A 24,223-nucleotide genomic window follows, 5' to 3' on the forward strand; every position below is an offset into this window, starting at 1 on the left:
CTCTCTGTATTCTGATTGAAAATTCCCCAACCTCATACGCTAATTGTCAACTCTTCATACCTGTTCTTCAGACTTCACATTGAGCTCATCACGAGCAACAAGCTCAAACACCTCCTCAAAGGGCAATGCAAGAAACTCCTCAGACATGGATACTTCTACAAAGTGCTGGTGGATGAAACTGTTGGATGAGTCGTAAAGGACAGTGCACATCATAGTCTCTGCAAACTGACGCACTCCCAGGCAGTTTTTAGGATGCAGCCTGGAAGAGTGGAGGGAAGATTTAGGGAGGGTAATGGAAGACATTTGTTACTGAAAACATCATTAAAAAAAGGAAATTGATTCCTAGAACTATGCCATCCATATCGGAAAGTGTTTAGGAAACAAATCCAAGTAAGTTACAAGCTAAAACATAATTGCAAGAATTCTTACACCAGTTAGTGTTGAAATGTGCTTTGCCACCAAGCTGCTGACGAGCTCCTGGAGCCGTTTTGCCATTCAATTAGATCACGGCATTTAAAAATATTTGCTCCATATCCCTTGATAATCTTCCTGACAAAATCTATCAACATTAGTGTTCCAAATTTCATTGGGCCATAATTCACAGTGTTCCAAATATTTCCTATCCGTTGTACGAAAAGGTTCTCTTTGATTCCGCTCCTGAACAGCCCTGCTCTAACTTTAAGATTATGCCCTAGCAGAGGGAACATTTTCTATCTCCGCACTTTGCAGAAAGTCGGTATGCAGGTGCATCATGAAATAAAAAAGGCAAATGGAATTTTAGCACTTATTGCAAAAGGACTAGAGTATAAAAGTAGGAAAATGTTGTTGCAATTGTATAGAGTGTTGGTGAGACCACACCTGGAGTATTGTGTCCAGTTTTGGTCTCCTTATTTGAGGAAGGATGTGGTGGCATTGGAGGCAGTTCAGAGGAGGCTCATCGGATTGATTCCAGGGATGAAGTACAAGAGACTGAATAGTTTGGGCTTATACTCGCAGGAGTTTTGAAGAATGAGAGGGGATCTGATCGAGGTATACAAGATACAAAAAGGTATTGATAAAGTAAATGCAGACCAAATGTTCCCCCTTGTGGGGCAATCTAGAATGAGACATCACAGATATAGATGGAGAGATGGCAGATTTAAAACTGAGATGAGGAAGAACTACTTCTCGCAGAGGGTGGTGAATTTGTGGAACTCGCTGCCCCTTAGTGCAGTGGAGTCTGAATCATTCAATGGTTTCAAGGAGATAGATATACCTCTGATTTTAAAAACGGGTTAAAGGAATATGGGGAACAGGTAGGGAGGTGGATTTGAGACCAGGAAGAGATCAGCCATGATCTGATTGAATGGCAGGGCAAGCTCGAAGGGCTGAATTGCCTATTTCTGCTCCTAATTCCTATGCTCCATTTCAGTTCCACTGACACCAATTGTAGCAACTTCCTGCTCAACCAGCTGAGATCAGCTAATTAAGAGCAGATTCTGGAATCGAACCTGGAAACTTCCTGATCAGTACAGTTGAGCCATATGATTTTCCTCACTCTGATTACTGCAATCACCTCATAGTCAAGGCACTGTACTACATGCAGACTAACCCGTGCAATCTTTCATCCCAGATTAGTGCTCTAGTTTCTTCCCCTGAAGTTTTTAAAAATTATTTTGTGGGATGTGGGTGCCACCGGTGAGGCCAGTATTTGTTGCCCATCCCTAATTGCCCTTGAACTCAGTGGCTTGCTCAGCTTTTTCAGGGGACAATTAAGAATCATTTGCATTGCTGTGGGTCTGGAGTTGCATGGAGGCAAGGATGACAGATTTCCTTCCCGAAAGGTCTTTGGGCATTGTAATGACACACTGAGGTCTGAGGATCTGGCATCAACACTCATGAATGATGATTGCATTTCTCTCTCCCACTCCCAGCACTCACCTCTCTCTCAGAAAGGTACAGCACACATCCTTTACATTCTGAAGCTGCAAGAAACTGGCACCGATCAGCAATGACTGCACATTCTGCTGGTCTATTGCCAGCCGGCCATTATAGGCAAAGTTAATGAGCGCTTCCAGGACACTGTGAGAAGACAGACAGAATCACTTTATAGAATTTATCACTATAACATTTTTCATAAATCTGCATAAAAATGACAAATGACCCAATACCGTATCTTATACACAACCCGAATCACCTCATAGCTGAGGTGCTGTACTGCCTTCGCACAATCTTTTAATCCAGATTCCCTGTTCAGGCCCTGGTGTCTCCCCATTTCCTGGAAAGCGCCGGCTCGTGCTAATCTTTGACTTCAGAGCTGTTGACCACCGTGCAGTAGCTTGACCACTGGTCAGCTGCAGCGTATGACCCCACTGTAAATCTCAGCTGCACTGGTGCTAACTAATCATTTTAACATGAGATCAGGTCCACCCCTGGTACAATGTCTTGGCTCTAGTTGCAACTCTCTAGGTTCTAACATCTGCCTAGGTACATTGAAAAGTGAGAGGTTGATGGGATACAGGTAGATGAAAACGCAACTGTCAGCTGCAAAACTGGATAAAATAACCAGAATGTTCAATATGTTTTAAGTGGTTCCTTTGCAATTGACTATAGCGACTGTAAATGATTACCACCATGCTCCCAAGATAGGTGGCTATCTGTTATAAGCGAGGATGGTGAACGGAGTAAGGGCTGTCTGTACCTTGTCCTTCTCCTTAATGCTCATAACTGAGATGAGTCAGTAGGAAAAAACAGAAAAAATGCCAACGTTTGCCAAAAGACAGAGCACGTCGCACGCTGAATTAATTTCCTGAGTTCAGTGACAAAGAGAAATATGAGAGCCATTCTATGTCAATCGATTGCCATAAACAGTATAGATAAGTTCATTTGTTTTGTTCGGAGGAAAAATGTCAAAACAAGACTCCGATTTTTAAACAGTGTCACTGTATACTTAAATTCCAATGTCACACCCAAAGCCTGGCATCTCTGACAACGCAGCATTCCCACAATACAGCAGAGAATAAAAGCGACAGAATAAATGAGAGCAGCTCAAATGTATGAAGTAAACCCCTCTAACCTGGGGTCCATTCCCTGCATAACAATCTCATCCTGCTTGCACTCAATCATGTCGTTTGTGAACATGGCATGAAAGTATGGAATAGATGCAGCCAGCACAATGCGATGTGCAGTGTACTTGTGGTCACCAACCTGGAAAAGGACAGAATATTTAGAAGTAATGGAACATAGATCCTATGCAACAGGCCAATCATCAAGTCCAATCATACTAATAACACAATTAACCCCAATATCACCAACCATCAAAACCAACAACCCTGAAATCATGGGAATTTGTGGGACGGGCAGACTGCAGGGTGCAGAGAACACAAAGCAGGGCTGCTTGGAGATGAGGGGCTGGATTCTCCATAACCCCGCGCTGAAATTGTGTTTGGCGTGGGGCAGAGAATTGACGTGCCCGACCAGATCACGACCGGCGCCGCTCCGGAGAATCGCTCATCCATCAATCACTGCAGGCGGCTGGCGGGCCATTGCCAGAGGCCATCCCAGCGATATTCCGACCCCGACTGGCCGATTTCCCGACGGCGTGGTTCTAACCATGTTTGGCCAGTCGGGACTCAGTCCACGGCCTCCCTGGTGGGGGGATCCATAACCGGAGGGGGGGGGGGGGGGGGGAGGGCTTACAGGCGGCCGGGGCAGCAATCGAGCTGGTCTGATGCAGGGGGGTGATCAGGGGACCTTATTTCTTGGTGACGGTCCACAGTCCGAGTCCGCCACGGGGCTCGGCTCATCCGCTGGAGACCGCCGCCGTGCACGGACTCGGAACCGCAGGGGCCTGTAGCCGCAGCCAAAGCTGCGTAAGCTGCCCAGATCCCTGCCAGCGCCCTGCAGGTAAATGAGGGGCTGTTTAGCACAGGGCTAAATCGCTGGCTTTGAAAGCAGACCAAAGCAAGCCAGCAGCACGGTTCGATTCCCATAACAGCCTCCCCGAACAGGCGCCGGAATGTGGCGACTAGGGGCTTTTCACAGTAACTTCATTTGAAGCCTACTTGTGACAATAAGCGATTTTCATTTCATTTTCATTTCATTCAATAGCTCTTTATTTTTTGGAGGATACTGGGGACTGAAATACCAGCGTTTTTACACCGGCATGGGAACATAGTCCCATTTATGAGAATCCAGCCCGTGGAGTGGGGAACACGGGGGGGGGGGGGGGGGCAAAGAGAACACGCAAGCTGGAAAGCGGTGGTGGCACGCACCCGGGCATGAGATACACGAGCCATAATAGGAGTCAAACAGAACTGCGAGCTGCTAATGGGGGGAGATGTGAGCCAGAACGTTGGGGAGTCGGGGGGAGAAGAAGAAGAGGGCGTTTGGGGGGGGGGGGAAGAAGGGGCGTTTGGGGGGGGGGGGAAGAAGGGGCGTTTGGGGGGGGGGGGGAAGAAGGGGCGTTTGGGGGGGGGGGGAAGAAGGGGCGTTTGGGGGGGGGGGAGAAGGGGCGTTTGGGGGGGGGGAGAAGGGGCGTTTGGGGGGGGGGGAGAAGGGGCGTTTGGGGGGGGGGGGGAAGAGGGGGCGTTTGGGGGGGGGGCGTTTGGGTTTGAATGGATTCTCCTCCCCGCTCCGCCCGGGGTCTCTCCCTCTGTCCTCACTCCTCACCCGCAGGGTCACATCGCAGAGTTTGCCTTGCCGCCGGATCTCCTCCATCAGACCGTAACCCCGCACCGGCAGGTCACTGACACTGAATAGCATTAAATCCTCCTCCGGGTCCGCCATCATAGCCAAGCTATTACTTCACTTCCGACTTTGCGTCAAGGCTTTAGCCTTCCGGTGACTTCATTTCCGATTCCTGTCACTGGGAGTCACCTTTCCTTGGGAGCGTCAACATATTCCTCACGTCATGAGAAACGCAAAGAACCTGCCTGAGCTTCGGGCGGTGTTGGAATTCGCTGGCAGTGCAATGTCCTCCTGCTGCCTCCATCCCAGCCTCACTCAGCTGCTCACCACACAGCTACTCTTCATGGAATTAAAACCAGATATTGCTGGAAATCTGACATATAAACAAAAATGCTGGGAAAATCAGCAGGTCTGGCAACGTCTGTGGAGAGAGAACATAATTAACATTTTAAGTCGAACATGATTCTTCAAAATTACAAGAGTTGTACTGGGGAAGGGAGGTTGGGACGCCATTTTTAGACCCCGAACACCTGAACCTCAGCTCAACTATAAGGGGGTACTTGGGGGCGGGAGGCCCCTGCCCCTGCCGCTGCCCCTGCCCTCAGTTCCAGTCTGCAGCATGGGTAAAATGCCAGCTTGGCATCGCCACCCTGCCTGGAGGGCAAGCACCTGGGGGGCCTCCAATTCCTGGGAGAATCCCCTGCCAAAAGACATGCTTGTTAGGTGAATTGGACATTCTGAATTCTCCCTTCTTGTGTATCTGAACAGATGCTGGAATGTGGTGGCTAGGAGCTTTTCACAGTAACTTCGTTGCAGTGTTAATGTAAGCCTACTTGTGACAATAATAATGATTATTATTATAATCTATGTCATGAGTGCCTTTTCATCTGGTCTCTGTTTGTGGAGACCAACACTACGGTGCTCACCTGAGATCTCCAAGGGAAGGGAATTCGATCCCAAGCCTTGGATAGATCATGGGAATGCATATTAGAGTGAGACAGTATATGCAGATTTGCTAAAAAGTGATCCTGCCCACAATGGGTGGGATTCACATCGATACCTGTCGCAAGATCATGTTAGATCTTGCGAGGTGTGGCGAGCCGGGTAGATCCTGGGAGAGAGATTTCCCGGCACCTACTGGCTGCGCCGCACTACCTTTCAGGTGCAACACGGCCGGTACATATGCCCCTGAATGTCAGACAAGTGGTCTGACAACATAGAGGAAGTGAAAGATTCAATGCTGGTTAGGCAGAGTTGGGTGTCATTAACATACATGGGAAACTTACCCTATAGCTGAGAGTTTCTGCTCCCATTCACATCAGACAGGTTTGGAGGCGAGAGCAGAAAATATCACGAAACAGCATAAGTCACGGTTCACATCAAAGTGAAAGCAGGACCTGATCGTTCCCTCCTCCGTCATGGCGGACAGCATCTCCCATCATTCAATGCCAGGAACCTCATTGCAATAAATTAGCATCTAATCAGGGGCCCATATGCTGGAATCATACCCCCATGTCAAATAATGCAACCACGACGGCGTGATGTCAGAATGGCACAATGTACGACTGGTCTCAAAAGGCATGTACCTGGCAAGCTGTACTCCAAGTTCCACGTCTTCCATGAGGGAGAGGCGGGGCAAGGATTGAGCGGAGTGCCAGAAGGTGCACTGGGGGTTGTCAGGGGGTGGATGGGTGGGGGTGTGTGCCAGAGGTAAGTGGGGAGGTGCCGGGGCAAATTTTTATTATCTAATTTCTTACAGTCAGCCTTTTGTTTCCAATTGATGGACGTTCCCTTGAGTTGTTGGAATATCTGAACCTCTGATCGAAACGCACCACATTGAGCAAATTTCCACAGAGAAAAGTGAAAAGGTAATACACCGAGCAAATGAGTTTTAACAAAATAAAAACCTAGCCTAATCATTTTAATGGTAGTTTATGTATTTTAGACTTTATTTGTCACCGATTTTCTCTGTTTGTCTCTTGACCCTTGCTGAGACATGATTCTGTGGGAACTAGCTAGCTGGGCCAAATCACAACTCTTCACAAGGCATTCAAGAGGGCACTAGATGATTGCTTGAATAGGAGCAATGTGCAAGGATACAGAGAAAAGATGGGGGGATGGCACTAAGCCCGTTTCGAGAGCCAGTGCAGACATGATGGCCCAAATGCCCTCATTTCATGACAAAACAAGCATTCTGTGATTCAGCGGTACCTGGGCCAAGTAACAACGATTGTGAACCATGAGGAGCAGTTGGCTCCTTTGGGCGCCACCCAGAAAGTTATGGCCCTCTATCCCCGACCTCTCTTGCCTCCCCTTTCTCTGCAGGCAAGACACTCCAAAGACACCCTGTCCCCTCTCTGCCTCTGACGTGGAAATCTTCACCTATAAGAAGCCATTCTGTGCACTCTTCACACTCATTTTGGGTGGTGTGATGAATGTAGGAAACTGTTACTTGTTATATTTTATATTTGTAACATTAAAAATATTTAAAACCCTGGTTTAAGATACATACAGGCAGTATATCTGCAAAAGGTGTGCTTAAGGGTTCACAAAAGTAAGGTAATAATTGATTTTAACCATTTACTTGTTTATCGATATATGGCTAATTGATCATTGTTTTAATTTTGGAGGATCCCTGGGGTGTAAATAATTTATGAGGGATGGTGCTTAGTCCTGGATGCACAGGTCATGGGACATCTTAGTGGGAGGAGACCAAAGAATGCCGCATGATATAATGAACAAGTGGAGCCAAGTCTGTCTTTAGTTTGCAATAGGATTTTAGTCTGACTCCTGGAAGATTCCTTCAAAGGTCTTTGCACAGAGAAAAGCAAGTAAACCTGATTGCTTACTTTATTCATAAGTATTTTTTGAACTGTATTGCTTTGCTTAATTGGAATACATATATAGTTGCAGGTGTAGGGAGTAAGTTAAAGTTTATTCCCTTTTATTTAAGAACTGTTTGAACTGTTATAAGGGTCCTTCCTGTTTATTTCCTGTTTATTCCCTTATTTCCCCTTTCTATTATTTTGCTGTTGCACTTTTGATCCATGGATAATTGATGGACATCTCAATTTAAGGCAGACTGCCTGTCAGAATCCTCTACCTTCAATTCAAACAGGTGGTGATTGGAATTGATTCCACTGATATGTTTTTCATAAGACAATAAGACATGGAAGCAGAATTAGGCCATTTGGCCCATTGAGTCTCTCCGCCATTCAATCATGGCTGATATGTTTCTCATCCCCATTCTCCTGCCTTCTCCCCCTAACCCCTGATCCCCTTATTAATCAAGAACCTATCTGTCTCTGTCTTAAAGACACTCAGTGATTTTGCCTCCACAGCCTTCTGTGGCAAAGAGGTCCACACATTCACCACCCTCTGACTGAAGAAATTCCTCCTAATCTCAGTTTTAAAGGATTGTCCCTTCAGTCTGAGTCTGTGCCCTTGGGTTCTAGTCTCCTACTAGTGGAAACATCCTCTCCACGGCCTCTCTATCCAGGCCTCTCACTATCCTGTAAGTTCCAGTAAGATCCCCCTCATCCTTCTAAACTCCAACACGCACATAGAACACAGAACATTACAGCGCAGTACAGGCCCTTCGACCCTCGATGTTGCGCCGACCTGTAAAGCCCATCTACACTATTCCCTTATCGTCCATATGTCTATCCAATGACCATTTGAATGCCCTTAGTGTTGGCAAGTCCACTACTGTTGCAGGCAGGGCATTCCACACCCTTACTACTCTCTGAGTAAAGAACCTACCTCTGACATCTGTCTTATATCTATCTCCCCTCAATTTAAAGCTATGTCCCCTCGTCCTAGACATCACCATCCGAGGAAAAAGGCTCTCACTGTCCACCCTATCCAATCCTCTGATCATCTTGTAGTCCTCAATTAAGTCACCTCTTAACCTTCTTCTCTCTAACGAAAACAGCCTCAAGTCCCTCAGCCTTTCCTCATAAGATCTTCCCTCCATACCAAGCAACATTCTGGTAAATCTCCTCTGCACCCTTTCCAATGCTTCCACATCCTTCCTATAATGCGGTGACCAGAATTGCACGCAATACTCCAAATGCGGCCGCACCAGAGTTTTGTACAGCTGCAACATGACCTCATGGCTCTGAAACTCAATCCCTCTACCAATAAAAGCTAACACACCGTACGCTTTCTTAACAACCCTCTCAACCTGAGTGGCAACTTTCAGGGATCTATGTACATGGACACCGAGATCTCTCTGCTCATCCACACTGCCAAGAATCTTACCATTAGCCCAGTACTCTGTCTTCCTGTTATTCCTTCCAAAATGAATCACCTCACACTTTTCTGCATTAAACTCCATTTGCCACCTCTCAGCCCAGCGCTGCAGCTTATCTATGTCCCTCTGTAACTTGTAACATCCTTCCGCACTGTCCACAACTCCACCAACTTTAGTGTCATCTGCAAATTTACTCACCCATCCTTCTACGCCCTCCTCCAGGTCATTTATAAAAATGACAAACAGCAGTGGCCCCAAAACAGATCCTTGTGGTACACCACTAGTAACTGGACTCCAGTCTGAACATTTCCCATCAACCACCACCCTTTGCCTTCTTCCAGCTAGCCAATTTCTGATCCAAACTGCTAAATCACCCTGAATCCCATGCCTCCGTATTTTCTGCCTTTTCCCATTTGGAAAATAGTCTATGCCTCCATTTTTCCGACAAAAGTGCAGAATCTCACACTTTTCCACATTGTGTTCCACCTGACACTTCTTTGTCCATCTTCCTTGTCTTTGCAAGTCCTTCAGCAGCTCCCCCTGCTTCCTGAATACTACCTGTCCCTCTGCATATCTTTGTTTCAGAGTCCCAAGGCTTGGGTTTGGTTTCCGTTTGGATTCTGGCAGCTCAGTGAAGAGATCCGACTAGCTGTCTCCAAAAGGATCCTGCTAATACTCTCCAGAAGGCCTCTGTGAGTGCTGACTCTCTCTCCAGCAAGCCTCTGGGTGCAGTTCTCTTGAGCGAGGAGTTAGACAGACTTTTAATTGGTAATGTGTTGAAGGGTTAAGGAGAACGGGCAGGATTAGGGAGTTAAGGCCAGGATGAGATCAGCCATGATTGAATGGCGGATCAGACTTGATGGACCAAATGTCCTAATTCTGCTCCTATATCATATCTTATGAATTTATGACTACAGAGGCTTAAAGTCAAACCATGAGCTGAAAGCAATGTTTGATGTGAAATAAAGTGTCTCTCCAGAAAGATAGAGGCCTGAACGCGACCCTCGAGCTGAATGCCCAGTTTGATGAGAAATAAGGGGCGAGATTTTCCCCTACCCGGCGGGGCGGGCCGTACCGGCGCCAAGGAGTGGCATGAACCACTCCGGCGTCGGGCTGCCCGGAAGGTGCAGAATCCTCCGCACCTTCAGAGCCTAGGCTGCTGCCGCCGGGGTTGGCGACGTGGCAACCGGCGCTGAAGGGCCGGCGTGAGTTGGCGCATGCGCGGGGGTTCTTCTCTGTGCCGGCCATGGCGGAGGTTGACAGCAGCCGGCACGGAGGGAAAGAGTTCCCCCATGGCACAGGCCCGCCCACGGAACTGTAGGCCCCGATTCCGGGCCGGGCCACCGTGAGGGCCCCCCCCCCCCCCCCCCCCCGAGGACTCCGCAGGCCGCCTAAAGAGCCAGGTCATGTCGGTACGGACCCGGTTTGATTTACGCCGACGGGACCGGCCAGAAACGGGTGGCCACCCGGCCCATCGCGGGGCTGAGAATCGCTGGGGGGGGGCTGCTACTAGCAGCCGCCGACCAGCGCGGCGTGATTCCCGCCCCCACCAAAACCCTGGCACCGGAGAATTCGGCAGCTGGCGGCGGGGCGGGATTCACACCGCCCCGGCAATTCTCTGACCCGGCGGGGTGGGTCGGAGAATCCTGCCCGAGGTATCCCTCCAGAAGGCCTGCTGCCTGTGAGTACTACATTTTCTAAACTACAGAGATGCTGAAAAAATGAATGAATCTACAAAGAAGACCGTTACCGGCTGAAAACCAAAGACTCTAACCTGCAAGTTTGCTGTGAAGAAAGTGTGCTAAAGAACCACCATCTGCGGCAAAGGCCCTTAACTTTTGACCTTCATCCTTATTTGTTTAACCCCTTTCTACGCTCTATGTTTATCTGTCTTGTGTGTGTGGGTAGAGGGTGGAGGCAGTTAAAGTAGGTAGTAGGTATTAGCTTGTTGTTAACCAGTTGAATTTACTGCATATTTTATGATAGTCCTTGTATAAATAAACAATAATTGTGTTTAAACTTACAAACCTGGAGACTGTAATTATTGGGCAGGCAAGGGCAAAAGACTTTGGGTATTTTTATGAGAATTATTGGTTCATTCACTTGTAACTCCAGGGCATATGGGGCTGGAATTGACCGCTCACTAACCCAGGATGTCGTAACACTGTTAACTGTAAGTCTGTTACTTTTGAAGAGGGAATTTTGGACATCCTTAGATATTAGATATACACTAATTCCATGGTACTGGGAGAAGTTACAGAGTTGCACAGTTCTGTCTGTGGAAAAAAAGCTGCTAATTGTGTTTTTTCAATGAATTCAGAGTACCCAATTAATTTATTTCTCAAAATAAGGGGCAATTGGGGTAGCACGGTGGTGCTGTGGGTTAGCCCTGCTGCCTCACGGCGTCGAGGTCCCAGGTTCGATCCCGGCTCTGGGTCACTCTCCGTGTGGAGTTTGCACATTCTCCCCGTGTTTGTGTGGGTTTCGCCCCCACAACCCAAAAGATGTGCGGGCTAGGTGGATTGGCCATGCTAAATTGCCCCTTAATTGGAAAAAATGAATTGGGTACTCTAAATTTTAAAAAAAATTAAGGGTCAATTTAGCGTGGCCAATCCACCTACCCTGCACATCTTTGGGTTGTGGGGTTGAGACCTATGCAGACATGGGGAGAATGTTTAAACTCCACACAGGCAGTGACCCGGGGCTGGGATTGAACCTGGGTCTTTGGTGCTGTGAGGCAGCAGTGCTAAGCACTGTGTTGTCCTGACAAGCTGCTAATTGTAACGAATATTACAAGGACATATTCTGTCTCTGAGGGGCCAACTCCCTTGGGGTGAAAGTTGCAGGTGTTACATCTCAAGGCCTGTTCTTCAATGTGTGACATCCAACATGTCTGCTGGTAGCAGCAGGGAGAATTGATGGATAGCATCCGTACCTTGACAGGAGCCATTGAACAGCAGAGGAGGAAGGTGATTGATAGCTATACCCAGATATCGTACCACCGATATCACTAATTGCAAGACAATATATGTGCCTTTGTAATAATTGTATATTGTAATTAAGCATGCAGCTCTTTAATGTGATTGGTTACTTATTCGCAGATCTTCAATGTGATTGGTTAATTATTCTCATATACTATGCATCATATAACCTTAATTAATGGTCATGATTAGATATAGATAACTCGTAACAAATGATTGGTATATACTAATTTCTTATAATAGAATGTCAAAGTATAACTGTCTGTACAATTTTTGAATTTGTGCGTTTGTGGTGTCCCAATTGGAATGCCAAGAGCCCTTACTATAGCTTGTAATAAAGAACTAATTCTTTTAATCCAAGAATCTTTGTCTGGTTTCTCATGAGTGGAATAGTGAAGTGCACTGAGGTTGAATAGCTGTACTTTTCTCCGCAACACTTTGTTGCTAATTGATTGATTCTGCATTAAATTAAAGTTTGTTTTAACATAAAAGATACCTATTGGTCAGTGTTATTCTGCCTGGGGCGAAGAATCCTTTCCTCACAGTTTTACAAATTAAAATCTCGTTCCGTACCGCTTTTTAAAAATAAATTTCGAGTACCCAATTCATTTTTTTCCAATTAAGGGCAATTTGGCCTGGCCAATGCACCTAACCTGCACATCTTTGGGTTGTGGGGCGAAACCCACGCAGACACGGGTAGAATGTGCAAACTCCACACGGACAATGACCCAGGGCGGGGATTCAAACCCGGGTCCTCAGTGCTGTAGTCCCACTAACCACTGCGCTGCGTGCTGCCCGGCAAGGCCAACATTTATTTTCCATCACTGAGTTGGGCTTGCTAGGCCACTTCAAAGGATAGTTAAAAGTTGGCCACGGAGTGAGTGGTCGCACACAGGTCAGCACTGGCTCGAAGGCATTGGTTTAGGCACTTTATACCTTCTAGTGGGGTAGCTCCAGCACAAAAGTGATGCAGAAGCTGTAGAGGGAGAGGTTCTTCCCAAGATTGGCATGTCTACTGGCTACCAGACCCGGCAAAAAACAGTTAAAGACCTTGCTAAGGAAAGTGTTGGTGCAGGGGGATGGAGTATAGGATGTCCTTATATGCCGATGCCTTGTTATTATACGTGTCGGAACCGAGTGTGCCATAGGGGGAATACTGGAGCTCTGATTCGGGTGTTTGGGTCTTTCTCGGGGTACAAAGTAAATCTAGACAAGAGTGAATATTTTGTGGTGTCTCGGCCAGGGGTGGGGGCAGTGGTGGCGGGGCTGTCATTCCGTAGGCCAGGGACTCACTTTAGATACCTGGGGGTGCAGGTTGCTCGGTGTGGTGTTGGGTGTTCTGACACACAGATGAGCCAACACAGTTGCATATGGTACAACGCTTCTTTATTTAAACTTACTATTTACAGTTTGGTCTTTGCACTCTGCACGTGGGGGGCTCCCTGCTTGTGGTGTTTCAACAGCTCTTTCTTGTTCCCTTCTCCCCAGACCTACTGCCCACCAGGTGTCGTGCTCGTGCTTTTTATGTGGTTGGTGTTCTTGTCTGTGATTGGTTGTGGTGTTGTGTACTCTGATTTGCCTGTTAGTGTGTCCATCATGATGTGTGTGTTTGAATATCATGACATCCCCCCTTTTTACAAAGATATGTGCCCACGTGGTAATAAATATGATCGTGACGTGAGTGCATCTAAGAGTGTGTGTGTGTCGTGTGCAGCATGTGTCTATGACGGAACTATGTACATGGGGCGATGTCGAGTGCGTCACATGAATCCAGTTGTACCATAACATAACAGAAATGCGAACGAGAGAAGAAGAAAAAAAAACTTGAACAGTTGTCCAGTCAGACGACATCTGGAACGATAAACAACAAGAGGTTATCATGTAAAATTGTGCAACTTGTTAAACATATGAACTATATTATAAGTCCAGTCTAATGGGTTTGCGACGAATTCGGGTTGACCGCCTCAAGGGTGGATCAAGAACCACCGGCTGCTGTGCAGGCATGGCCATGGGTGGCGATGGAAAGGGCGTGATGTGCGGCAGCTCCACAAAGTCATCCTCGGAAGCCTGTTGAGGATCTGGCGTGCTGTGTGGCTGTGAGCGTGGAAGTCGGCGAAGGGCGCGCCGATTGCGGCGACGCACGGAACCATCCGGCATGCGAACCAGGAACGAGCGGGGAGCCACTTGTCGGAGGACTTCGGCCGGTGCTGACCAGCCACCATACGGTTGATGGACGCGTACTTTGTCTCCGGAGGACAGGGGGGGCAGGTCCGTCGCTCGTGTGTCGTACCGACCTTTCTGGCGATCACGCTGCAGTTGCATGTTCCGAAGAACCGCCTCATGGTCTGTTGTCGGTGCCAGGACGGAAGGTACCGTCGTCCTGAGGGAGCGACCCATTAGTAGCTGCGCTGGCGAGAGGCCCGTGGATAACGGGGCCGATCGATAGGCCAGCAAGGCAAGGTTAAAGTCCGATCCGGCATCAGCCGCCTTGCACAGGAGCCGCTTTGCGATGTGGACACCCTTTTCAGTCTTCCCGTTCGATTGTGGATGCAGAGGGCTGGATGTCACATGAGTGAAACCATATGCTGCGGCAAAGGACGACCATTCACGGCTGGCAAAACAAGGTCCATTGTCTGACATGACAGTCCTTGGAATGCCATGGCGAGCAAACGTTTCCTTGCAGGCCCCAATGACTGCGGACGACGTCAGATCATGGAGAGGCATGACTTCCGGGTAGTTTGAGAAGTAGTCTATAATAACAATGTAATCTCTGCCGAGCGCGTGAAATAGGTCAACACCCACCTTCGCCCAGGGGGACGTCACCATCTCGTGTGGTAGAAGTGTTTCCGGAGGTTGCGCCGGCTGAAACCTCTGACAGGTTGTGCAGTTGAGCACCATGTTGGCTATGTCTTCATTAATACCCGGCCAATATACCGCCTCCCGGGCCCTTCGTCTGCATTTTTCGACGCCCAAGTGGCCTTCGTGTAGTTGATGAAGAATCATCTGGCGCACGCTGTGTGGAATAACGATCCTATGCGATTTCATAAGGACCCCGTCTATATTGGTGAGATCATCTCGCACATTATAAAACTGGGGGCACTGCCCTTTTAGCCACCCTTCCGTCATGTGGCGCATCACTCGCTGCAGAAGGGGGTCAGTCGCCGTCTCTGCGCGTATGTGGGCCAGACTAGGATCATCAGCTGGCAGATTTGCTGCTGTCAGAGTCACGTGTGCCTCAATTTGACGCACGAACCCCTCTGCATCTGGTGGTGTGCTCACTGCTCGGGAAAGAGTGTCCGCCACGATGAGTTCCTTCCCCGGAGTGTAGATCAGTTCAAAATCGTACCTCCTGAGTTTAAGTAAGATGCGCTGGAGGCGAGGAGTCATGTCGTTCAGGTCTTTGTTAATGATGTTGACCAGGGGGCGGTGGTCAGTTTCGACCGTGAATCGTGGCAGGCCATACACATAGTCGTGGAACTTGTCCAGTCCAGTTAACAAGCCCAGGCATTCTTTTTCGATTTGCGCGTAGCGCTGTTCGGTAGTTTGTTTTAACATAAAAGATACCTATTGGTCAGTGTTATTCTGCCTGGGGCGAAGAATCCTTTCCTCACAGTTTTACAAATTAAAATCTCGTTCCGTACCGCTTTTTAAAAATAAATTTCGAGTACCCAATTCATTTTTTTCCAATTAAGGGCAATTTGGCCTGGCCAATGCACCTAACCTGCACATCTTTGGGTTGTGGGGCGAAACCCACGCAGACACGGGTAGAATGTGCAAACTCCACACGGACAATGACCCAGGGCGGGGATTCAAACCCGGGTCCTCAGTGCTGTAGTCCCACTAACCACTGCGCTGCGTGCTGCCCGGCAAGGCCAACATTTATTTTCCATCACTGAGTTGGGCTTGCTAGGCCACTTCAAAGGATAGTTAAAAGTTGGCCACGGAGTGAGTGGTCGCACACAGGTCAGCACTGGCTCGAAGGCATTGGTTTAGGCACTTTATACCTTCTAGTGGGGTAGCTCCAGCACAAAAGTGATGCAGAAGCTGTAGAGGGAGAGGTTCTTCCCAAGATTGGCATGTCTACTGGCTACCAGACCCGGCAAAAAACAGTTAAAGACCTTGCTAAGGAAAGTGTTGGTGCAGGGGGATGGAGTATAGGATGTCCTTATATGCCGATGCCTTGTTATTATACGTGTCGGAACCGAGTGTGCCATAGGGGGAATACTGGAGCTCTGCTTCGGGTGTTTGGGTCTTTCTCGGGGTACAAAGTAAATCTAGACAAGAGTGAATATTTTGTGGTGTCTCGGCCAGGGGTGGGGGCAGTGGTGGCGGGGCTGTCATTCCGTAGGCCAGGGACTCACTTTAGATACCTGGGGGTGCAGGTTGCTCGGTGTGGTGTTGGGTGTTCTGACACACAGATGAGCCAACACAGTTGCATATGGTACAACGCTTCTTTATTTAAACTTACTATTTACAGTTTGGTCTTTGCACTCTGCACGTGGGGGGCTCCCTGCTTGTGGTGTTTCAACAGCTCTTTCTTGTTCCCTTCTCCCCAGACCTACTGCCCACCAGGTGTCGTGCTCGTGCTTTTTATGTGGTTGGTGTTCTTGTCTGTGATTGGTTGTGGTGTTGTGTACTCTGATTTGCCTGTTAGTGTGTCCATCATGATGTGTGTGTTTGAATATCATGACATCCCCCCTTTTTACAAAGATATGTGCCCACGTGGTAATAAATATGATCGTGACGTGAGTGCATCTAAGAGTGTGTGTGTGTCGTGTGCAGCATGTGTCTATGACGGAACTATGTACATGGGGCGATGTCGAGTGCGTCACATGAATCCAGTTGTACCATAACATAACAGAAATGCGAACGAGAGAAGAAGAAAAAAAAACTTGAACAGTTGTCCAGTCAGACGACATCTGGAACGATAAACAACAAGAGGTTATCATGTAAAATTGTGCAACTTGTTAAACATATGAACTATATTATAAGTCCAGTCTAATGGGTTTGCGACGAATTCGGGTTGACCGCCTCAAGGGTGGATCAAGAACCACCGGCTGCTGTGCAGGCATGGCCATGGGTGGCGATGGAAAGGGCGTGATGTGCGGCAGCTCCACAAAGTCATCCTCGGAAGCCTGTTGAGGATCTGGCGTGCTGTGTGGCTGTGAGCGTGGAAGTCGGCGAAGGGCGCGCCGATTGCGGCGACGCACGGAACCATCCGGCATGCGAACCAGGAACGAGCGGGGAGCCACTTGTCGGAGGACTTCGGCCGGTGCTGACCAGCCACCATACGGTTGATGGACGCGTACTTTGTCTCCGGAGGACAGGGGGGGCAGGTCCGTCGCTCGTGTGTCGTACCGACCTTTCTGGCGATCACGCTGCAGTTGCATGTTCCGAAGAACCGCCTCATGGTCTGTTGTCGGTGCCAGGACGGAAGGTACCGTCGTCCTGAGGGAGCGACCCATTAGTAGCTGCGCTGGCGAGAGGCCCGTGGATAACGGGGCCGATCGATAGGCCAGCAAGGCAAGGTTAAAGTCCGATCCGGCATCAGCCGCCTTGCACAGGAGCCGCTTTGCGATGTGGACACCCTTTTCAGTCTTCCCGTTCGATTGTGGATGCAGAGGGCTGGATGTCACATGAGTGAAACCATATGCTGCGGCAAAGGACGACCATTCACGGCTGGCAAAACAAGGTCCATTGTCTGACATGACAGTCCTTGGAATGCCATGGCGAGCAAACGTTTCCTTGCAGGCCCCAATGACTGCGGACGACGTCAGATCATGGAGAGGCATGACTTCCGGGTAGTTTGAGAAGTAGTCTATAATAACAATGTAATCTCTGCCGAGCGCGTGAAATAGGTCAACACCCACCTTCGCCCAGGGGGACGTCACCATCTCGTGTGGTAGAAGTGTTTCCGGAGGTTGCGCCGGCTGAAACCTCTGACAGGTTGTGCAGTTGAGCACCATGTTGGCTATGTCTTCATTAATACCCGGCCAATATACCGCCTCCCGGGCCCTTCGTCTGCATTTTTCGACGCCCAAGTGGCCTTCGTGTAGTTGATGAAGAATCATCTGGCGCACGCTGTGTGGAATAACGATCCTATGCGATTTCATAAGGACCCCGTCTATATTGGTGAGATCATCTCGCACATTATAAAACTGGGGGCACTGCCCTTTTAGCCACCCTTCCGTCATGTGGCGCATCACTCGCTGCAGAAGGGGGTCAGTCGCCGTCTCTGCGCGTATGTGGGCCAGACTAGGATCATCAGCTGGCAGATTTGCTGCTGTCAGAGTCACGTGTGCCTCAATTTGACGCACGAACCCCTCTGCATCTGGTGGTGTGCTCACTGCTCGGGAAAGAGTGTCCGCCACGATGAGTTCCTTCCCCGGAGTGTAGATCAGTTCAAAATCGTACCTCCTGAGTTTAAGTAAGATGCGCTGGAGGCGAGGAGTCATGTCGTTCAGGTCTTTGTTAATGATGTTGACCAGGGGGCGGTGGTCAGTTTCGACCGTGAATCGTGGCAGGCCATACACATAGTCGTGGAACTTGTCCAGTCCAGTTAACAAGCCCAGGCATTCTTTTTCGATTTGCGCGTAGCGCTGTTCGGTAGGGGTCATGGCTCGTGAGGCATACGCAACCGGGGCCCATGATGACGTGCTGTCTTTTTGCAGGAGTACCGCTCCAATACCAGATTGGCTGGCGTCTGTTGAGATCTTTGTAGGGCGAGTCGTGTCAAAGAAGGCCAGCACTGGTGCCGTGACCAGTTTGTGCTTGAGCTCCTCCCATTCCCGCTGATGCGATTGGTGCCAGTTGAATTCCGTCGATTTTTTTACGAGATGGCGCATATTTGTTGTATGAGAAGCCAGGTTGGGAATGAACTTCCCAAGGAAGTTGACCATGCCCAGGAATCTTAAGACAGCCTTCTTGTCAGCCGGTCGTGGCATGGCTGTGATGGCGCTAACCTTGTCTGCATCGGGACGGACCCCGGACCTTGAGATGTGGTCCCCGAGGAATTTCAGCTCCGTCTGGCCGAAAGCACACTTCGCACGGTTGAGACGCAGGCCATTTTGTCGTATGCGGGTAAAGACACGTCGTAGACGATGCATGTGTTCCTGCGGAGTGGTGGACCAAATGATGATATCGTCCACATATACACGTACCCCTTCGATGCCTTCCATCATCTGCTCCATAATGCGGTGGAATACTTCAGATGCCGAAATGATGCCGAATGGCATCCGGTTGTAGCAGAATCTGCCAAAAGTGGTGTTGAATGTGCATAGTCTTCGGCTGGCCGGGTCCAGTTGGATCTGCCAGAATCCTTTGGACGCATCCAATTTAGTGAATATCTTGGCTCGCGCCACCTCGCTGGTGAGGTCTTCTCGTTTCGGGATGGGATAGTGTTCCCGCATGATGTTGTTGTTCAGATCTTTTGGATCTATACATATACGGAGCTCGCCAGAGGGCTTCTTTACACAGACCATGGAGCTGACCCATGGCGTGGGCTCCGTGACCTTGGATAGGACCCCTTGGTCCTGAAGAATCTGCAGTTGTGCCTTGAGGCGGTCTTTGAGAGGCGCAGGAACCCTGCGAGGTGCGTGAACGACAGGGATGGCGTCCGGTCTGAGTCGAATCTTGTACGTGTGTGGCAATGTCCCCATGCCTTCAAAAACCTCCTGGTTGTGAGCGAGGAGGGAATGGAGATTCGCGTGGAACTCAGCATCCGGGAAGTCGGATATCTCATCTGGAGAGAGAGACATAATGCGCTGTACCAGGTGAAGGACCTTACACGCTTGTGCGCCCAGTAACGAGCCCTTTGATGAGCCAACAACTTCGAAGGGGAGTGTGGCCGTGTACCTCTTGTGAGTCACCTGTAGCTGGCAAGATCCTATGGACGGGATAACGTTCCCGTTATAGTCAACCATCTTAAGCCGGGATGGTGTGATGGGTGGTTTGACCTTCATGGCCTGGACTGCAGAGTAAGCAATCAGGTTGGCGGATGCGCCGGTGTCCAGACGGAAGGCGACGCGCGATCGGTTGACCGTCAGGGTGGCACACCACTCATCGGCTGGATTGATGGCATTGACCTTGTTGACATCAATGACGGCAACTCGGAAGGCATCCTGGTCATCTGCATCACTTAACTGGAAGTCTTGATGCGTGGGCTGGACGGTCCTGACTCGTGTGCGAGGTTGTCGAGGATGTGCCGGATCCATGGGTTGAGCCGCACGACAGCGGGCTGCGTAGTGGCCCATCATGGCACATCTGTGGCACTGTCGGTTTTTTGCAGGACATTGCCCTTTTAAGTGTAGACCTCCACAATTGCTGCACGTCATGACGTCACGGCGTTCGTTGCGCCACTGCGCATGCGCAGTGCGATCTTGCGGTGGGCGCGCCTGCGCAGTGCGTCCCTCGTTGTGGCCGTTATTTTTGGCGCGCACCTGCGCGGGAGACCGCGAAAAGCGCGGGAAGCGGCCGCTGTCGTCCGGGCCGTGGGTCGGGAAGTAATCGACGGCCTGGATGCGTTCGACGTTGTGGGCGGCCTGGCTTGCCGATTCGACGGCTGGGGACCCCCTCCGTGCCAACTCGGACGCCTGAAATCGGGCAAAACGGCAGGTAGCATTTTCATGGAGGACACAGGCTTCCACAGCAGACGCTAAGGTGAGGCTTTTCATTTTAAGAAGCTGCTGGCGTAGGCCACTAGAGGCAACGCCAAAAACAATCTGGTCCCTGATCATGGACTCTGTAGTGGTGCCGTAACCGCAGGACTGCGCTAGAATCCGGAGGTGCGTCAAAAAGGGTTGAAAAAGCTCCTCCTTACCTTGCAGGCGTTGCTGAAAGATGTATCTTTCAAAACTTTCGTTTACTTCAACTTGAAAGTGCTGGTCCAGTTTGAGGATGACCGTGTCATATTTGGCCTGGTTTTCGCCTTCTTCGAACACCAGTGAGTTAAAGACATCGGTTGCGTGCGGGCCTGCGTAGAAGAGGAGCATTGCAATCTTCGAATCATCCGAGACATTCTGTTTTTCGGTGGCACGGATGTACAGGTCAAATCGCTGCCTGTAGAGCTTCCAGTTGGTGCCTAGGTTCCCCGTGACTTGCATCGGCTGCGGTTTGCCGGTGTGGTCCATGTCCAGAATGGCAGGTTAGTAGGCAGGTATCGATCCACTCCTGTACCATGTGGTGTTGGGTGTTCTGACACACAGATGAGCCAACACAGTTGCATATGGTACAATGCTTCTTTATTTAAACTTACTATTTACAGTTTGGTCTTTGCACTCTGCACGTGGGGGGCTCCCTGCTTGTGGTGTTTCAACAGCTCTTTCTTGTTCCCTTCTCCCCAGACCTACTGCCCACCAGGTGTCGTGCTCGTGCTTTTTATGTGGTTGGTGTTCTTGTCTGTGATTGGTTGTGGTGTTGTGTACTCTGATTTGCCTGTTAGTGTGTCCATCATGATGTGTGTGTTTGAATATCATGACATTCGGGATTTGCGGGGGGGAGGGCTCCATATGTACAACATTTTTAGTTTGGTGGGAAGGGTGAAAGCTGATCTGGCAAGATGGGATGGTCTCCCTCTGTCACTGGCGAGTGGGGTACAGGCGGTTAAAATGAAAGTGCCTGGTTATTTTTCGATGCCTGCCGATTTTCCTGCCAAAGGCATTTTTTAGAGAGATTGAAGGGATGATTACCTCGTTCATATGGGGAGGGAATGTGGCCAGAATTAAAAGATGCTACGACAGAGGGGAAGGCAGGCAGGAGGTTTGGGTCTTCCGAACCTGATGTATTATTACTGGACGTCAAATGTGGAGAAGGTTCGGAGCTGGATCAGAGGGGTTGACTCCCAATGGGTCAGAATGGAGGAGAGTTTCGGTAGGGGGTCGGGATTGAAGGCGCTAGCGACAGCGCCGTTCCCGACGGCCCTGGGGAGATACTCAGGGAGTCCGGTAGTAATAGCTTCGTTGAGAATTTGGAGGCAGTTTCGACAGCACTTCGGGTTGGGGGCAGGGGCAAGGAAAATGCCTATTGGGGGGAACCATAGATTTGAGCCAGGGAAGTGGGATGGAAATTTTCGGAGATGGGAGGAGAAAGGAATTAGGACACTAAAAGATTTGTTTCTTGGGACTTCCGGGTGCGGCGATGACCAGCTAAGTCGCACGTTTCGGTACCTCCCGTTTTAACGGACTTTTGGGCTCTTATCGGGAGCCCCAACGGCAATTTTCGAAGGCTAAATCCACTGTGAGGCGACATAGAAGGGAGTCCCCCTGGATGTGAATGGACAGAAGAGATAATAGTGGCCAGATTGCGGAGGATCCTCTGGAGCAGCGGCAAAGAAGGGAAGTGAGAAGCAAGATGGCGGCGGAGGGAGGCCAGTTGGTATGGGGCCTGGAACAGCAGGAGTTCCTCTGACGATGTGTGGAGGAGCTCAAGAAGGAGGTGCTGGCGCCGATGCTGCAGGCGATTGAGGGGTTAAAGGAGGCGCAGAAGACCCAAGAGATGGAGCTCCGTGGAGTGAAGGCAAAAGCTGCCGAAAATGAGGACGAGATACAGGGCTTGGTGGTGAAGACGGAGACGCACGAGGCACTGCATAAGAGGTGTATGGAGAGACTGGAAAATAGCTCAAGGAGGAAGAACTTAAGAATCTTGGGTCTTCCCGAAGGGGCAGAGGGAGCGGACGTTGGGGCGTATGTGAGCACGATGCTCCATACCTTAATGGGAGCTGAGGCCCCGACGGGCCCACAGGAAGTGGAGTGAGCGTATCGAGTCCTCGTGAGAAGACCAAAGGCAGGAGAAATACCTCGAGCAATAGTGGTGAGGTTCCACCGCTACAAGGACAGGGAGATGGTCCTGAGATGGGCGAAAAAGACACAGAGCAGCAGGTGGGAGAACGCGGTGATCCGCGTGTATCAGGATTGGAGTGTGGAGGTGGCGAGAAGGAGGGCGAGTTTCAATCGGGCCAAGGCGGTGCTCCACAAGAGGAAAGTGAAGTTCGGAATGTTGCAGCCGGCAAGACTGTGGGTTACACACCAGGGAAAACACCACTACTTCGAGACGGCAGAAGAGGCGTGGACATTTATTGAAGAGGAGAAGTTGGACTAGATTGGAGAAAGAGTGTTTGAAATGAAGTAGTGAGGTGGTGGCAAGGGACTGTGAATCAGATGGGGGAAAATTTTCTTTCCCCTCGAAGGGGGGGACACGAAGAAATGTGGGCGCCGGTGGGGAAGGGGAGGGGGAAGGAGAGAGGGAGCTGCGCCACCAGGGGCGGGGCCAAGAGGGATGCGTGGGCTTTGTTCCCGCACTATGGAAATTGTGGCAGGAAAAGGGGGCGCAGGAAGGAGGGGGCCTCACATGATGGGAGGCTAAGGATAAACGGGGGAAGCCGAGGTCAGCCAGAGTTTGCTGACTTCCGGAAGCAATATGGGGGGAGCAACTAAGCTAGAGAGGGATCTAGCGGGGGGGGGGTTAACTGGGTTGCTGCTGCTAAGGGGAAGGGGGAGCTGTTACGGGACGGGAGGGCGCCGTTGGGGGGATAAGCGGGTACGTGGGAACCGGGTGAGGAGCTGGTCTAAAAAAGGGGATGGCTAGTCGACGAGGAGGGGGGTAAAGAGCCCCCCAACCCGGTTGATCACGTGGAACGTGAGAGGGTTGAATGGGCCGGTTAAGAGGGCAAGGGTACTTGCGCACCTAAAGAAGCTAAAGGCAGACGTGGTCATGCTTCAGGAGACGCACCTAAAACTGGCGGATCAGGTCAGATTAAGAAAAGGATGGGTGGGACAGGTATTCCACTCGGGCTTGGATGCGAAAAATAGAGGGGTGGCAATACTGGTGGGGAAACGGGTATTGTTTGAAGCGAAGACCATAGTTGCAGACAGTGGGGGTAGATACGTGATGGTGAGTGGCAGATTGCAAGGTGAGGCGGTGGTGCTGGTGAATGTATATGCCCCGAAGTGGGATGACGCGAACTTTATGAAGCGTATGTTGGGGCGCATCCCGGACCTGGAGATGGGAAAGTTGGTAATGGGGGGGGGGACTTCAACACGGTACTGGATCCAGGGCTGGGCCGGTCCAGATCTAGGACCGGGAGGAGGCCGGCAGCGGCCAAGGTGCTTAAGGGCTTTATGGAGCAGATGGGAGAAGTGGATCCCTGGAGATTTACTAGGCCAAGGAGTAAAGAGTTTTCCTTCTTCTCCCATGTCCACAAAGTGTACTCCCGGATAGACTTCTTTGTCCTGGGAAGGGCGCTGATCCCGAAGGTGGCAGGAACGGAGTATTCGGCTGTAGCCATTTCAGATCATGCCCCACATTGGGTAGATCTGGAAGTAGG

General features: G+C 50.0%; 2 protein-coding genes across 2 annotated transcripts in view; one reads left to right on the forward strand and one right to left on the reverse strand.

Annotated features, from left to right (window-relative positions):
• The window catches only part of klhl18 (kelch-like family member 18), a 28,452-nt gene extending 23,639 nt beyond the window's left edge, over positions 1 to 4,813 (reverse strand). The window contains exons 1-4 of the mRNA XM_072468140.1: positions 4,651 to 4,813; positions 3,056 to 3,186; positions 1,921 to 2,061; positions 61 to 259 (exon numbers count right to left, since the gene is read on the reverse strand). Of these exons, the coding sequence (XP_072324241.1) occupies positions 61 to 259; positions 1,921 to 2,061; positions 3,056 to 3,186; positions 4,651 to 4,770 (591 nt within the window). The 5' untranslated portion in view covers positions 4,771 to 4,813. The remainder of the gene's footprint in view (positions 1 to 60; positions 260 to 1,920; positions 2,062 to 3,055; positions 3,187 to 4,650) is intronic.
• A 1,631-nt stretch (positions 4,814 to 6,444) lies between these two features.
• The window catches only part of LOC140385704 (D-serine dehydratase), a 227,584-nt gene continuing 209,805 nt past the window's right edge, over positions 6,445 to 24,223 (forward strand). The window contains exon 1 of the mRNA XM_072468143.1: positions 6,445 to 6,536. The gene's annotated coding sequence lies outside the window, so the exon portion shown is untranslated. The remainder of the gene's footprint in view (positions 6,537 to 24,223) is intronic.

The sequence above is a fragment of the Scyliorhinus torazame genome, chromosome 11 (genome assembly GCF_047496885.1).
Source record: "Scyliorhinus torazame isolate Kashiwa2021f chromosome 11, sScyTor2.1, whole genome shotgun sequence".
Taxonomy (NCBI): domain Eukaryota; kingdom Metazoa; phylum Chordata; class Chondrichthyes; order Carcharhiniformes; family Scyliorhinidae; genus Scyliorhinus; species Scyliorhinus torazame.